Source organism: Alligator sinensis, unplaced genomic scaffold (genome assembly GCF_000455745.1).
Source record: "Alligator sinensis unplaced genomic scaffold, ASM45574v1 scaffold1343_1, whole genome shotgun sequence".
NCBI lineage: Eukaryota > Metazoa > Chordata > Crocodylia > Alligatoridae > Alligator > Alligator sinensis.
Window position 1 is genome coordinate 7,389 of NW_005842810.1, and position 17,418 is coordinate 24,806.

The 17,418-nt window shown below is 43.4% G+C and overlaps 1 protein-coding gene across 9 annotated transcripts in view; it reads left to right on the plus strand.

The window, feature by feature from the left end:
* FAM184A (family with sequence similarity 184 member A) overlaps nucleotides 1–17,418 on the plus strand; it is a 189,913-nt gene that overhangs the window by 6,747 nt on the left and 165,748 nt on the right. For 7 of the 9 annotated variants that reach the window (XR_003091708.1, XR_003091710.1, XR_003091709.1 and 4 more), the window contains exon 1: nucleotides 13,620–14,404. Coding sequence is in view for 6 of the 9 variants with exons in the window: in XM_025191332.1 (XP_025047117.1) it covers nucleotides 13,751–14,404 (654 nt within the window). In the remaining 3 variants the exon portion in view is untranslated. Of the gene's footprint in view, nucleotides 1–13,549; nucleotides 14,405–17,418 lie in introns of those variants that run through there. The other 2 variants (XM_025191337.1, XM_006035158.3) reach the window with 1 other exon arrangement.

Consider the following 17,418-nt stretch of genomic DNA (forward strand, 5'->3'; position numbering starts at 1 on the left):
GGAGGTGATACCCTCCCCTACCCTGGGGGTCTTCAAGAGGAGGTTGGATATGCATCTAGCTGGGGTCATCTAGACCCGGCCCTCTTTCCTGCCTATGCAGGGGGTTGGATTCGATGATCTATTGAGGTCCCTTCTGACCCTAGCATCTATGAATCTATGAACCATATGCTATTTATATAAATTTGTTTGACCTCCCTCTATAACCATCTGTTTCGATTAATCTTTACAGGGTTCTGGCTTCTAGGTGCTGCCATAATAAAAAATAATAATAAACCAGCTGCAATACTTAAACCACTGAATTTGATAAAATACTAAATATGTTGTGCTTTGTGAGATAAAAATATTCATTCACCCACCTGCTCCTGAGGTTCAGGAGTTTAAGTGGATAAGTAATTCCAAATAGTAAGAATTGGCCAATGGAGAACAGGAAAGAGCTATTATTCTAATATTATAAAAGCCTAAGTCTGTCTGCCTGTCCGTAATGCTTTATTTGCACTCTGATTGGCTGATAGAAACAGCTGACCAGAGTGCTCCAAATGTGGGGGAGCACCGCCATGATTACAAAGCCATGCTGAGGATCGAACAGAGGGTGGGGGAGCCAAGGCCAGCAGAGCTTGCCTTGGCTCCCCCACCCCACTCCCTGCGAGAGGCAGAACAGTGACAGCATGGGGCGTTAGGTGGTAACTCTCCATCACAGCCCCTGCCCCCTGTCATTCTTGACGGGCGATTGGCTAGTATAATTACTTAAATAACAACTTTAAGTTACTAGTTTTAGATTGAAAATAACATGAAAGGCTCACTGTAAATCAGCTACTCATCTACCCTTCACTCCTCTTCCCTTTTTTGTCCTCTTTCTCTTTTTGGCGGCTGGTTCAGGTTGTTCTTAAGGTTCGGAATTTCACTGGGACATATACTTAAAAAAAAAAAAAAAAAAAAAGGCACTGTTCATGACCCCTTTGGTTCATTTTTACTTATTTCATTTTTTCTTTAAATTCATCAAACATAAAACCCTATTATGTTTAATTATTAGTTTGTGTTGCCATTTAACACACACATTCAAATTTAATTTTTTTAGGTGTAGTACAATTAGTATTTTAGCTAATACACATGTAAAGTTGTAACATCAAAAATAAATAATTTTTATGATTAAACGAAAATAAGCAAATTAGTTATTACATTAAATGGCTGCCAAGATCAACACCTCCCCTAGCTTTTAGCAGACAGAAAAAAGTGTAAAATTGTTCAATGTATGTGGAAAAAAGTAAAACATGATTAGAAGAAAAGAGTTCAGAGACATAGGCATGGCTGAAATTGAAAAAGGTCTTAAAGACAGAGCGAAAAACTATAAGTGAGTGTAATGAAGCGTGGTCACAGTATTGGGAGAAGAATAGGATCTTGAGGACATTTTAGGCTGAAGGTGAGGGTTAGATGACGAGACAATGCTAGTGACAATTACATGATTGTAATAGAGGAAGGAAATTAGAATAGGGGCAATTCTAATGATGATGATAGAGAGAAGATAACTGAAACTCTAATTTTAGAGTTGTACAAATATGGAGACTGGTCTTCTCACAGAGATGGAACCATCAACCCAACCATCTCAGTGTTATGCAGAGCAACCAGACCCATTTGTAAGGAGAGTATGCTTTACTTTTTCAAGGGAGGATGGATGGTAAAGTATCTGCAGTCTGTGAGAATTTGTTCTTGGTATTAGGGGGACTAGGATTTCACCCACATTATCAACTGTTTTGCCATTCTGTGAGGGCTAGAATGTTTAGCTGACTATGAGGGCTAGAAGGGGATTAATGTTAAAATGAAGGCAAAAAGTCTTATGGCATCGCATGACTGGAACAGTGGGGGCTTTGAGAAATACAATAAATATTGTAATCATGCTAAAAAATCTCAAGAATTAGCAATGTTATAGTCTCCTGCCATTGGATCTGTCATGGTACTGGTTGAGCTTTTTAGATATTAATGTAATATTTTCAGTTTTCTTTTCCCCATATTGTTTGAATAATATAAGAACCAGAACCCTTAGCAGTCGTGGGAAATAATTTAAGTGACAACCTATTCAACAAAGCATCACTTAAAAAAACCTTCCATATCACTTCATTTTAATATGGGAGAAAAGTGTCTGGATATGAAAGCTAATTTGCAATGAACTAGGATTCATATTTAAAGTATAATGACTGTTCTAACTTAATGTCTTCTATGGGTGCTTCTCTTAGAATATAAATGGCCTTTTCCAGTTTAGCTTAATCTATTCTCAGTGTTTTAGGAGTTAGGGATATATGTTCTGTAACAGCTGTATATGTAGGCAAGCTTTTAGACCAGGTGTTGTCAACTGAGCATGTGCTTACCCCCGGGGGTACTTGGAAAGGGGTTAGGGGGTGCACATGGGTGGTTAAAAAACCCAAAATCTGTTTTTCTGCAATTAAAGTAAAAGGCCACTATATAAGTATCAGTGGAACACAATGTCTTATTCATACCTTTACAATTTTAAAGCAACTTGGAAGCCTATCAGCACCTCAATCATTATAATAAAATAAATTCTAAATACTTGTATATTTTTGGTGTTTGGTTTTGGTTTTTTTATCATGGAAAATCAGAGCTCCCTCTGCCCATAGGTGTGGGCATAGACAACACCATAAGCGATGCATTGGGAGGGCCTAGGGGGGCATGTCTCCCCCCCAAAAAAATTTTTGCACCCACAGTGGGGCATTGGGCTGCATCCTGGCCAGGCTGGCACTGGGCGGGAGTTGCCTCCAGCCTAGTGGGTGCAATCCGGCATGAGAGAGAGTGCTATGCCACCATGGCTGCCAAGGTGAGGCACCCCCTACTCACCTGGCAGCAGCAGGGGAACACAACTACATGCTGCCGCTGCCACCGGGAGCCCCGCGTCAGCCGCACTGCCATGGCCGCTAAGCTGAGGCACCGCAACAGTGGCAGCACGGAGTTGTGCCCCATACTGCTGCCAGGTGGACAGGGGTGCCTCACCTTGGCAGCCATGGTAGTTTAGCGCTCCCAGTGACAGTGGCAGCAACAGCACCCAGCCTCCCCTCTGCACCCCACTCTACCCTCCTATGCTGGCTCCCACCCAGTGAGCCATGAAGGTGACTCCTGCCCAGTGCTGATCTAGCCAGGCTGCAGCCCCATGCCCTACTGTGGATGCAGAAATTGGGGGGGGGGGGGGCGGCCCCCCCCCACATTGCCTATGCTCCTCCCCCCCAAGTATTTCCTGTGATTTCCCCCCCCCACGCGCACACTGCCTGTGCCCTGCCCACCCTTCCCAGATCGCTTTATACTCCCCTTCCTTAAACTAGCCTGCAGTGAGCTGCTTTCCACCACACTGCTTGGCTGCATTACCAGCTCCATGCATGCACATGCAACATATGTGTGGTGCCCCTGCTTCTGATTGCCCTCCTCCCACTCACCCCAATCATAAGCAGCCGCTTGCAGGCTGGAACTCTGCCATCCTGCAAGGGGAAATCAAGTACCACAGCCATCAGCGAGGTCCCAAAGCAGAGGGGTGCAGGCAGGGGAGGGTGATGAGGGGGACATGCCACCACTGTTACCCCTTCCTAGCCCCACACTGCTACCAGCACCCCAGGTTGACCACTCCCCAAACCACCCTGAAGCTGAGTGGGTGCTGGGCCTATATGAGTGGTGATTGGCCACCTAGGCCAAGCGCAAGGGCCAGGCACAGCTCTGACATGGAGGGGGCCCCCCTCCCACCACCCAAGAGCGGGTCCAATATTACTGTCATTGCCAACACCTCCTGAGCTGCACCAGGAATCCCGCCCCTGGAGAAAATAAAAAAGATGAATGTCACCACCACAGGAGGGCTCAGGATGGCCCGGTCATCCTGAGGCCCATGCAGGAGGCCCCCAACTCTGCCAGCTGTGACCTGCCCCCACCACTGCAGGTGATGGGGCCTCAGCCCCTGCCACCCTCGGGGCAGGTCTGGTGGTGGAGCTCTCCCCCTCTGACCACCTGGGGGAAATGGGAGCCCTGGAGCCCATGCCAGTTGGTCCCAGTGGGGCAGATTCTTTTCCCCAGGACTCTGTGGAGGGCACCAATGCCACTCAGGTGCCCAATATGTCTCCTCCAACCCTGGTTGGAGCCACCTCTGCCACAGACCCCAGTGAGAACTGGGGCCACAGGACAAAGGGAGGGAATCAGGGTCCCTCACTGAACACCATTCCAACCCCAAGGTGGACCCTGCCCAGGACCCGCTATGCGCAGCTGCAGGATGGATCTCCGTGGGAGCCAGGTGCTCTTCTTCCTTTGGGAGGGGGTGGTACTCTGTGGTTTTCCTGCAGGAGACCTACATGACTCTGGCTGCCGAACCCAATTGGCAGCTGGAGTGAGGAGATAGGGTTTACTTCAGCCTCCTCACAGAAACATCCTGCAGGGTGGCTACCCTGTTCTCCTTGACCCTGCACCCACAGGTCCTTCTCACCACTGAGGTAGTGTCAGGCCACCTGCTGCATCTCCGGGTCTGGGTGCAGGGGATCATTCTCAATCTGGTCAACGTCTATGCCCCTGCTCATGACTTGGAGATGGCCCGCTTTTACTGGCAGGTGGCCACCTACCTTGGCACCCTGAGCCCCCAAGAGTGTCTGGTCCTCAGCAGGGACTTTAATGTCATACTTGAGGCTCAGGACCACACTGGCAGGGAGTAGAGCCAGGCATCCTCAGGGAGATCCTCGTGGACCACTCTTGGTTAGACGGAATCTGTGTTCCCATACTAAACACTGCCCAAGTCCATGCCTCCAGCACTAGGCAGACCCCATTCAGCAACCACCAGCTAGTGTATGTTTTTGTCATTCTGCAGCCTGAGCATATGGGCTGGCCTACTAGCACTTCAACAACAACCTGCTGGAGGATGTGGGCTTTGTGGTTGCCTTCCAGGAGTTCTGGCTGGCCTAGCACGAGCCAGCCTTTCCCTCAGCCCAGAGATGGTGGGACATGGCCATGAGCACATCATCGGTGTGGTGTACACTGGCAGGACCACACTCATGGGCAGCTCCTCGAGCAGCAGCCCCACCACCCGCTTGCCCAGGAGGCAGAGGAAGGGCTCGAGGGCAAAGGTGTAGAGCTAGCCTGATGGCAGCAGGCAGCCTTGATGCACTCATCAGCTGAACAGGATGGGCTCTGTCACCATCCAAGACCTTGGCAACCTGGTGCAGATGGAGGCCTGCCAGTCCATCTACTCAGTGGCTACCTCTTCCCAGGTCAGTTGGGTCAAGAGCTCTGGCCTGATGGTGGGTGACGGGTGGCAGGTGAGCTCACTCCCACCTGCACTCCAGCACATTCAATGGAGTGTGGGCTCGCTGCTCTATCCGAGGGTCTACTTGTTTTCTAGTCACACTTCCCCACCAGATAACTGTGTAAACTGGATTGCCCTGCTTATTGACACTGCCAAAGCACTCTAGTTGGTTGATAAGGAACTATTTGTTCCAATCAACAAAGTTGTGTTGATTCATGTTCCTCCTTGTGCTGAATAATTTTTTTTTTTCATTATTGTTTCTACCAGTTTTCTAGAAACAGAAGTTAGGCTCACTGGCCTGTAGTTCTCTGCACATATATCCTCCAGTCAGCAAACTCCCTTCCTAATGTTTTCCCAACGTAGTGCTAGCAAGGGAAATGGGTTTTTTATTTCAACCTGCTGGTTCCATTATCTTTCCCTGAAAACAGCAGTTCCTTGGCCAGTTCATTGGCTAGAAGGATAAAGTAAATCCAGGTTGTCCTGGGAAGTCTTTCTTGCACAGTTCTCATAAGGGTAAAGTTGCTCTGAAACCTTAGTTGTTGCTGTCTAAGGTGGTTTTACACTTTAATGTTAACCAGTTCATAGCCTACTGGTCTGGCTTTCTGTTCTCACTCCTCACTAACTGAAACAGTTTCACACCTAGGATGTGATCAGGGCATTGTCCTTTTCTCTAGGCAAGATCAGACTGATGAGAGCCTTAGCAGACATTTCATAGATTTCATAGACATTAGGGCTGATTTACAGAATGAATGAGAGGATAGGTACCACTTGGAACCACCTCACCTTGATATTCTCAGCTTAATCACAAAGGCTCTACTCCAGTGGACACTGCTATTGCAAAAAATTGACTTGTATGCAAGAGATCCACATACATCAAGCGTTGAATCTGGACAACAGATTTCAAGGGATCACAGTTACTCAAGTGTGAGTAACTAATCTCTCTCATTAATTATAGTCTGCATATGTAAAATCAGTTTGAAGTCAGACAATATACTATATACAGTATTTTAAATGCACTGTTCCTTTTGACTTAAAATTGATGGTGCCATTGCAATTCAATCATTTGTGGCGTTTCTTCTTTCCTTCTCCCTTTTAAGTTTCCTTTTTTGTTCAGGCAGTTCATTGTTTAATTTAAAGGCAATATACACATTTAGATTTAAGTGTGTTAACTCACACAGTCAATCCAGTTTATCATTTTAAAATCTCATTTTATTTAAATCTCTCATTTTCTTTCTGTGCTTCATACTGTGAAGTAGCTAGCTAGCCAGCCTTTGTGTCATTTTAGACAGATGGCTTTTTATCTAGACCTGTAAGCCTGGATAATGTCTGTTTTGTATTTTTTTTTAATTTCAATATATGCTTCAGGTAATGTTTAGATGCACTACAAAATATAAAATGTTTGTTTTTAGCTCAGTGTGTTAAAAACCGTTTAAAAAAATCTCATTGAGGATCCTTTCTCATTCCCCATGGAACAGAGGCATTTGAATACCTTGAAGCATTCCATGAGGAAAAGCCAGTGAAAGGCTTATTCATGTGATCATCTCCTCTTGAAGTTTGTTGGGGTTGGGTGCACATGACTGACTGCAGAATTTTGTGTTTTAACATGTCCTGAATAGGTCTTTTAGCATGTCCTGAACAAATTTAGGGGCTGCTACTCTGCTATAAAGACTGAATTCCAGTACAGAGACTTTTCTGTGAAAAAGTTACCCCCAGATCTCAAACATTTAAAATGAGGGCATTGTTAACAGATAGAGAGCAGAGCCTGAAAGGGGTGGAAATGTTCTCTATGAAAAAGTAATTTCTTTTTAATGGCTTACTTGACAAAGGCATGTGGTATTGAGTGACAGACCTACAGCTAACCAAAGAGAAGGTTTCCTTTTTATGATAAGGCATTAACTTGAAATTGCCAGAAATATCCCTAGCAACAAACTGGGCATTAATGAATAATTTAAAAGAAAACAACTAAAATTATAATGATATTATCAAATCCAAAATGCACTCTGAAGGTACATTTTGACATGCTGTTCAAACAGAAGGAGTCTTGTTGGTTTTGGTCCCATGAGAATCATGGACCTTCCTAAGCCTGCAAATTTATGAGAGATATCACAGCTTTTAGATTCATTGCCTTGGAACAGGGAGCATGGAAACATCAAATCTAGCTGGGACTCACTTCCCTGCTCTCAAGCTCTAAGACTTCTTGCTGAGATGTGGTTTCAAGTAGACCTGTGCGAATAGGGAAGTATTCAATTCAGATTTGGCCAATTTGGAGGACAGTGATTCGATTTGGAGATTCGGATCACTGTCCTGAACCAATTCTGTCAAATTGGCTTTGAAAGATTTGGCACTTATTCGGAGAGTTTCGGAGATTTGGCCATAGACTATAATGGGGAATCACTGAAATGCCTATGACATTGTCATTTTGGGGCAGATTTGCATGAAATCAGCAGGGATGGTAGCCCCTTCTGAGGACATAAAGCCTGCCAAGTTTCAAGGAGATAGGTTTAGGGGTTTCTGGGAAACTGTACCTAGAACTGCTGAAAGCAAAATTTGTGCCACTTGGGTGTGATAAGGCAGATTTGGATGAAAACAGCAGGGATGGTAGCCTGTAACAGGAGGCCTTCCCAGTGCCAGGTAGATCTGTGCCTACCCACCTGTTTCTGGGCCAGCTGCCCACCCCTCTTTTGCTCAGGTAAAAACAGCTTACAAAAGGGACAGAAATGTTGCAGACAGAGGCTTATATGCTGTTTCTACGTTCCTCCCCCAGAGCACTATGATTGGAAGGGGACTCAGGGAAAGATCACAGTCACTGGCCAGCTACAGATGTCAGTCTTTTCCCCTCTGCTCCCCCTCCCTCTTCTCAGTTTCTGTTCCCCTGAAAGACTGCCTTCCGAATCTCTGAATCTTTTTCTGAATCTTTTCTGAATCTATTCAGATTTTCTGAATCAATTCGCAGGGGTTTTTTGGGTGTCCCGATTAGATTCGGATTCCGTGATTCGGCTTCTGAATCAGGCCGAATCTTCTCCTAATTAAATTGGTGACCAAAGGTTCATGCATCCCTAGTTTCAAGGGCTTTTATGTTCCTGGCTCTCTTATCTGTCTGCTAAGGCTGATAGGAAGTTTCATGTCTCCTTGGCTCATCAGTGATTTCCAAGAGATTCACAGCTTGGGCTATGATGCGGTTTTGTTTCAGAATTTTCAGAACAAAATGTTTCTATTATTTTTAAACAGTGTTTTTCAGAATTTTCTCTTTGAAAGTTTTCATGGAAGTCTACTTTTATCTTCAGAACAGTGTTTTAGTAGAATTTTGGAATTTTCCACAGAATGGATCATTTGAATTTTTTTTAGCTTTGTTCATACCTCACCCACTGTCCCCCAAATGCTATTCTGCTCTCACATAGTATGCTATAGGAATGGTTTAAATTGTATCAACTCTTAAGAAAAATAATTTGAAAATAAAATTTGAACCCAAGTATGCTAATATTTACCTGGTCAATTAAGTGAATTCATGAATTTATAGTTTCCTTTACTAAATGCTGATATTATGTTGATGTGATAGTGCTTTGTACAGAGATATAACCCTGAAGCTGCTGCTTCATGTGCAGATGCTACTGGGAGCCCCTAGGCTGTTTCAAATGCTCTAATTCCAACATTATAACATAGTTAACCAACTACAGAAATTCCAGTAAAACAAATGATGTCTACTGTGCAGCAATAAATAGTTACAGCTCAAGAGCGCCTTTTAGTGTATAGTTTTTACACTATTTTTAACATCCCTCTCATTAGGAGGAGGGGAGGAAGGAATAAAGCATGTGAATACTGTTAACTCAGTTTGTCTTCATAAAGGAGAAGTTTGCTTTCTCATTTCTCTCCTTGCAGTTAATGGAGGTTATGAGTAGATTTGTGAGGTATTAGTTGGAAGTTAATCTTTCTTTTCTTGCCCTTTCTTCTTCAACTGATTTGCTCTTGTGAAAATACTAAATGGGTTTTCAATTTGTGACATAAGATGGTGCAGGTAATTGTCATAACTCTTTGGAATGGAATTCTACAACCTTAGGCCCTCTATACAAACTTCTCTGGGAAGTATCACCTTTGTCATACTTTTTTGTAATTTCAAAATAACCAGTAGCTGTCCCTGAAAGACCAATTACTCTGTAGGTATCTGGGACCCTGTTCCATTTTATAGTTTTGCAGATCCTGACTGTGGTCTTCGATTTAACACGGTGTTTTCTGGACAGTCAGCTTCATGTTTACAGTTTCCTCTGTTGTTTTGTAGATGGGGTGCCTTGTGCTCTACCAGGTGGATTTAAACTTCCAGTTGTCATTTCTAAGTATAGTGCATTAAGTAATCCACAGTCTCCATCTCTGAAGCTTGGATCATGTTGTTTGGGTCTGTAGCCATTCATTAGCCAAAGGAAAAAGATTTGCTTTTTCTTTTCTTTCTTTTTTTTCTTATGAGGGGCAAGTATTTTTGGTGATATCTTTTAATGGGCTAACTATGTCATGGGGAGATGTCAGACAAGTTTTTCCCCTTCCTCAAGTCAGAGAGAGTAGACACCACTTGAGCTAACAGATAGAACAAACGGTTAATATTATTCCATATGTAAATGACAACTGTTTGCTTAAAGGAATGGAGGAGGACTGTAAAGCAAAGAAAGCAAAGAAATGTTGGTACGAGTGGCTACATAACAAGAGAAATGCAGTAGAATAGGTAACCTAGAATCCCAAAGGAAGTCAGCAATTCAGAATATTTGAAGTTTAAAAATTGATCTTAGACTGCATTATATACAACAAAAGATCATTTTTTTTCTTCACTCATCTTCCTCAACTTAAAAAAATTAAATATACTGCCATTAGATACATGTTGGAGATGCAGTGGATCATGTTTTGATCATGCCCTATTATCAGTTATTTTTGGAAAGTAATTATAACTAGAATTAACATGGTTTTAAACAGCATGAATACCTTTGGCAACTGTGTATTCTTGAGCACATACCTAAGGAATTTAAACTGAATCCTTCCTACATTTTACTCTTATGGGAGACCTTATTACTGACACACAGGATTATAGTGCTGCATTGGAAGAATAGGATATCTCCAAAGGTGAAAACTAGTATAGTGAGATGGTGCAGCTGGCATCTATCAAAAGTCATGGGTAGCAGGTGTTCTACTTCCTGTAGAATAGAGAGAGGCTGGCAGAGACCAGGGAAATTGTAATGAGCCATTAAAACTTTATATGTGTTTAGTATTGTTTACTGACCGTTAGAGGTAACGATTTTTGTTCCCACCCCATTTTCTGAAGGTATTTTACAGTTTTCCCTTGAATACAGGGGCTGAGGTCAGAAATTAAGAGGTTGCTCAGTGAAGTTTTCTCCCACTGGTTTTTTGGGCATTTCTGTCCTTTATCGTTTTCCTGTTTGTTCTGGAGCATGTTGTTTAATTTCACCCTTGTAGCCTCCACAGTGGCATTTGGCACATTGGATAAGATGTATCAGTTTGGTAGACATGTAGGTTCCATGGATTCTGATAGTTTCACTGTGGGATGATGTTTATGATGCTGACATAAATATGTTAAAACGTTTTGCATTTGTTGTTTAGGCAGGATCATGTTCTTCTTGGTGTTTGTTGATCAGTGCGGAGTTGCTCAGCTTGGTGTTTCCTTCTGATGACGAGTTCAATGAGGTTTGAAGGCAAGGAGCAAGGGGGTTGAGAATATTTCTTTCAAGTTCTGATATTTTTTGAGTTTGGGCTGTAATTGTTTGGTGATCCTTTGTATAGGTTCCACTGTAGATAATATGTGATAACTAATGTTCTGCATTCTCAGTTTTTATTTAAAAAAAAAATATGGGAATTTTTCAGGGTTTATCTTCAAAACATAAAAACCTGGATGATATTGGGATAAAAGAAAGAAAAGGAAAAATTTCAGGTTAAACTAGGTGAAAATCAGCAGTGAGGGAGGCTGGAACTAGGAAAGGGGTGGGGGAGGGGTGGGGGTCCATCGGCCACTCCTGGGGCTGCAGCAGAGAGCAAAGCACAGGGAACTGTCAGTAGGGGCAGGACGGCACGGCTCAGCTCGGCTCAGCTCTTGCTGCTGTGTGTCCCCCAGGAGGGCTGGGGGGCTGTGCCAGGCTTTTCCCATGGGGCTTGTGATCCCAGATCTGTGCGCAGTATGAGAGCAGGCTGCTGCCTGCCTGAGCATCAGGAAGAGCCTGGTCCCACCACCAGCCCCGGCCTGCAGGGAGCAGCGCCAGGCTCTCCTGCTTGCCCCGCCTCACAGGGGCTCACAGCTCCCAACACCCAGGGCAGGGCTGAAGCCGGAGCTGCTGGGGTGGAGCTCGGACCTGCCTGTCCCAGGAGCGATTCCCGTGGCCTGGCCTGGCCTGGCCTGCCCTGCCCATGGTCAGAGCTGGGAGCCCCGCACCCTCAGGCAGCAGCTCCAGCCACCCTCTTTTGGCCCCCACGCAGCCACCATCATCCTCCTCCCACCCGCTCCACATGCGGCTGCTGCCCCTTCCCCTCCCCCCCCATCCGACTGGAAACCTGTGCCACAGGTAATTGGCACAGCACCACTTTTAGCTTACTGGCACCACCAGTTTTTCAGTTTAAATCCCCATTAACTGGCATGAGTGGGGAATGGGCCATTCCCCATTCGTGCCAGTTAACAGGGATTTGAACTGAAAAATGGGTGTAAATCGGTAAAAACTGAATGACTTAAAAAATCAGGGGATTTATCAGTGAAAATTGGTAAAAACTGAGAATGTGGAACACTAGTGATAACTAAGGGTGTGTTGTTAGTGCGTGGTGGGGGGAGGTTCTTTTTTGTATTGCAGCAGGTTATTGAGGGACATCTAGAGGTTTCTGCAAAGATATGGTCTATTTCTCCAATGGAATGTCCTTTTTTGGTAAAGGTAGTTTTCAGATTATTCTGGGTGTCACAAATGTTCTCTTCAGAGCAGATGCAGCGGTATCTGAGGGCTTGACTATAGACCACAACTTTCTTAGTAAGTCTGAGATGATTTCTGGTTTTGTGGACCTAAGTATAGTGGTCAGTGGGTTTTTTGTATAAAGTGGTTTGTAACATATACTAGAACATCCAGACCATTAAAAATGATAGAGCACTTGGATCCACCTTGGAGCTGGGGGACTTTAGCAACTTTCAGCAGTGAGGGGTCTTGGCCTATGCTTTATCTGCTCTTCTGGGAGCTCCCTGTACTATGTCATGGCTGGGTGGCAGGGAGAAACCATGGCCGTGTCTTAGCACCAGGTCACCAAGAACTGAGCTGGGTCCTTCTGGCCCTTTTACTGGAAAAAAACATTGTTGACTGCTGCTCTAGGAATCTCAGCTCCCTTGCTGCCTTTATTTGGCAATTTTCTGTAGCTGGGAAACTGACAAACCTAGTTAACCCATCCACACATCACGTGGGCAATCAAGGAAATGGCAAATCTGACAGGCAGGGTGCCAGGCAGAACAGGGAGCTAGCAGCCAGGACAGTGGAAACATTCTGATGTTTTCAAAATGAAACAATTCAGAATACTAGTCCTGAGGGGGAAAAAAAAAGATGCTTGACTCTCTTCCTCCCCCTGCCCCCTTCCAATTTCTCAGTCAGCTCTTTTCTTTACATTATGTAAGCTAGGGCTGTTCAACTTGTGGCCCACTGAGAGGTCCATGTGTGTGTGTCCTGCAAAAAAACAGTATGTGGCTGGCAGGCCCTTGCAGCTGCCTCTCTTGCTGCTGCGTGGTGGGGGAAGCCCTGCAGGGAGGAGAAGGCCACATACTGACAGGGCAGCCCAAGGGGCTAGGAGGGATCTAGGGGGAGAGGCCACTCACAGCATGTGGTCAATGCAGTGCGCATCCCCCAGCTGCATCAGAGTTGGATGACTCTGATGTAAGCTATTCTTTAGCAGAAAAAAATGTATTCAAACCGTTTTCAAGTTTCTAAATTGATTTCATATTGATATTTGATTTTTGGCAATATCTACTTAAGATAGCCCAGCCCCTCTGTAAAAATAAATATCAGCAAATCACAGATCAGGAAGTGCAGAAGTGTTGTGCAATTCTAATATATAAAACTATTGTAGTATCTGGTATAAAGGGCCTATAAAGTCAACAGTCCCTAAACGTATGCGGTACCTTATTTGCATCATGAATGTGACACAAAATGAACTGATACCCTTACATAATACTTACAAATTTTTTTTCGGTTTGGATTTTCTTTGTTCGTTTTAGCAAAAAAATAAGAGCATGTCTTTACTTAACATAATCTTATTTTAAACTTGCAGGTAATATATGCTTTGAACACTAAAAATGATGAACATGAAGCTGCCATTCAAGCTCTTAAGGATGCTCATGAAGAAGAAATCCAGCAAATTCTTGCAGAAACAAGAGAGAAGATCTTGCAGTATAAGAGTAAAGTTGCAGAGGAAATAGATCTTAAGAGAAAGATCCAGGTTTTGGAAGAGTCATTGGAAGATCATAAAAAGATGAAACATCAAGCTTTGACAGAGTTTGAAGCTTACAAGGATAGAGTTGAAGACATGCAGTTATGTGCAGAGGCCCAGCATGTCCAGCGTGTAGTAACCATGTCAAGAGAGGTAGAAGAGATTAGAAAGAAGTTTGAGGAGAGGCTGCGTAGCTTCATACAGTTGCAGGTACAGTATGAGAGAGACAAACGCTCAGCTCTGGACGATTTGAGAGCAGCACACAGACTAGAGATCCAAGAGCTTCTGAAGACGCAACAGAATCAAAATGCTACTTTAAGTAAAGGGCAGGAGAAGCTAGAGGAGTTGCATAGGCTGGAACTAGAAGATTTAAACAGCAAAGTTGAAGAGCTAAGATTGGAAAGGAAAAAACTCATTGAGGACTATGAAGGCAAACTCAGCAAAGCTCAGTCTTTTTATGAACATGAACTTGATGCTTTGAAAAGATCCCAACTCTTTACAGCTGAAAGCTTGCATGTATGTAAAGAAAAAGAAATGGAGCTAAGAAAAGAGTTTCAAAACCAAGAAGCTATTTTACGTAAAAACCTGGGAAAACTGAAGACTGAATTGCAAATGGTGCAGGATGAAGCAGCTAGTTTACGAGAAAAATGCCAAAAGCTTCAAGTAGCACTTGGTACAGCAGAAAACAATGTTCAGGTAAGACAGTTCATTGTTTTTAAAAGTTCCAGTACATTTATACATGTTAGATTTATACATGTTTCTACTATAGTTCAAAACCAGTGACTAGCGTAGCCCTGGAAGTTCAAGCTTTTGTACCTAGTACTTGGCTGGCTGTCCATCTTTCAGATACCTTACTGATAAATTCTGGATCTATCAAAATATTAATGAACACTTATTGGCACTGAGATAAGCTTCTGGGTCCCATTGTGTGCTAAGCTCATATGTGCCATCTTAGATATATGCATACTATTAACCAGAATGGATTTGGGTTGGGTTGTTTAAGCCCCCCATTCTAACTGCTCAATAAGCTATAGGATTAGGAGTACCCAAAGGTCTGTTCCTAGTTAAAGGGAAGACAATTAAATGATTGTGCAATAGCTGAATCACATACCCGAACTGGGGTTGGTTGTTGTTGTGTTTTAAAGAAAAAAGGTGAGCGAAAAACTCTGGGGAGAAGATAGAGAGGAGGTGTGTGGCTGGTACAACTGGAATTTCATTCTGGAGAAACTGGTATTGTTGCTAGGAAATTATGGTAACTGCTAAATTAGTCTGTAGTTTGAAGACCTGTATGCGTGTAAGGACTTCACAAACGTGACTAGGCCTTTAAAATATTGGAATCATAAAAAATACTCTATTTTGGTCTATAGCTGAACTACAAGAACAGGTATTCCCATTTTACCACTTTGTAATTGTATTTTTTGGTTTGTGGCTGCCTGCCATTATCTAATATTTAATTAAAGTGTGTTGGCTATTTCTAAGAAATATATAATTCGATACAGAGAAAATAGGAAAAGACATTCTCTGGTGTGAACATATGACCTATGAACCAGTCTTCCTTGCATAAACATCTTAGATGCATACACATGCTACATGAAACATTCACAAATACTGTACACATTTTCAGAGAGTTGTCCTGGTACTGTGACCCAAAGTAACCCTTAAAGGAGGACATGACATCCCAGAAACATGAAGGAGGTGTTTGGGGACCAGAGGGAAAAAAGGTTTATTTTATGATGAGAGGAATAGGGCTTCAGGTATTGACATTAAGGGGAAATAATTCTTTTCAGACTTTGTCCTCTGGGGAAAATAACTTGAGAGAGCCTACCGCAGTGTTATGATGGCATTCTAACTCCAAAAGAGTTAGACTGGGATCCATATTATATCCCATCGTGGAAAAATTCATGGTAAAAGCTAGTGTTGACGTGAAGTTATTGCTGTGATGGTCCCCTTGTGTGAAAGGCAAGAATTCTTGTGGCTGATATCTTTTATTGGACCTGCTGTATGGTTGGTTTAGATATAGCAAGCTTTCAGTTATTCACAGTACCCTTCCTCAGGCCTCTGAAACAGAAGCAGACACAGCTGAGCTAAATAGCAGATGGAACAAAAGCTTGTTAAGTAGGGTCATAATTACCTCTGAAGTGTGGAGGTTAGTGAGTAACAGGAAGATTATAATGGCCCATGAAGTCATTGTTTATGTTAAGTCCCTGATGCAAAGTGCAAAATTATGCCATAAAATATTCTTTTTGCTAGTTCCTCATATAAGCTGGTAGCTCATCAATGGAAAAAGACAGAGAAGGAGAAAGAACTGTATGTATTATCAGATCACAGGGTAACTCTGATCCAAAATGATGCAGCCATAGAAAAGGCAGATATGTTGTAGGATTGCATTTTAAGAGAGATAAGGAAGTATTAATGCCATTATACAAATCTTAGTCTGGAATACAGTCTTCAGGTCTGGTTACCCTTGTTCAAGAAAGTCATTCAGACTAGGGAAATAGAGATTCTATCTTATTATGACAGAGAGGCTAAAAGAGGTTGGTTTGTTTAGTCTTGCATAATGAAGTTTAAGGGGGGGGTTATGATTGCTTTTTATAAATATTTCAAAAGAGTAAACACAAGGAGGGGAAAAAAGCCTTTAACTAAAGGAAAATGTCACAATAACAAACTGATATAAATTGGTCATAAGTAAATTAAGGTTGTAAATTAGGGAGAGGTTTTTGTCCATCAGTAAGGTTTCTAGAATAATCTTGTGATAGTAGTCAGGACAAAAGCCCGAATTATTTTTAAGAGGGAGTTTGATAAATGTATTAAAGGGATTATATATTACCAGATTGATTGGACTCATAAGGTATTTTCTCCTGATCAGGGGAGATGGGGAGGCTGAGGGCAAGATACAGCAAAGAAAGGCAATTTAGAACCTGAGCCACGTCTAAAGAAGGTTTCATATCTTTACCCTGTACATTAGGGGCGTGCAAAGCTTTGGTTGCCGTTTTGATTCAGAGAAGATTTGGCTCAATTCGGAGGCTGAATCACCGAATCTGAATCAAATTGGGAGACCAAAAAAACCCTCCAAATTGATTTGGAAAAGTTTCAGAAAAAGATTTGGAAGGCAGTCTTTCAAGGCAACAAACTGAGAAGTGGGAGGGGGAGAAGGGGGGGAAGACTGACATCTGTAGCTGTCCAGTGATTGTGATCTTTCCAAGTCTGCGTCCAATCACAGTGCTCTGGGGGATGAACGTAGAAACTTCATAGACTTCATAGGCATTAGGGCTGGAAGGGACCTCGGAAGATCATCGAGTCCAGCCCCCTGCCCAAAGGGCAGAAAGTCAGCCGGGTTCATAGGATCCCAGCAAGATGAGCATCCAGTTTGCTCTTGAAGGTGTTCAATGTAGGCGCTTGAACCACCTCCGGTGGCAGGCTGTTCCAGACCTTGGGGGCTCGGACAGTAAAGAAATTCTTCCTTATGTCCAGCCTGAAACGGTCTTGTAGTAGTTTATGACCATTCGACCTAGTCGTCATCCCTTGGGGTGCTCTGGTGAACAAACGTTCCCCCAGATACTGGTGGTCACCCCTGATAAACATAGGTGGCCATCAGATCACCCCTGAGCCTGCGCTTTTCCAGGCTAAAGAGCCCCAGGGCTCAGCCTGTCGTTGTAGGGTCTGCTTCCCTGACCTCTGATCATGCGCGTGGCTCTTCTCTGGACTCTCTC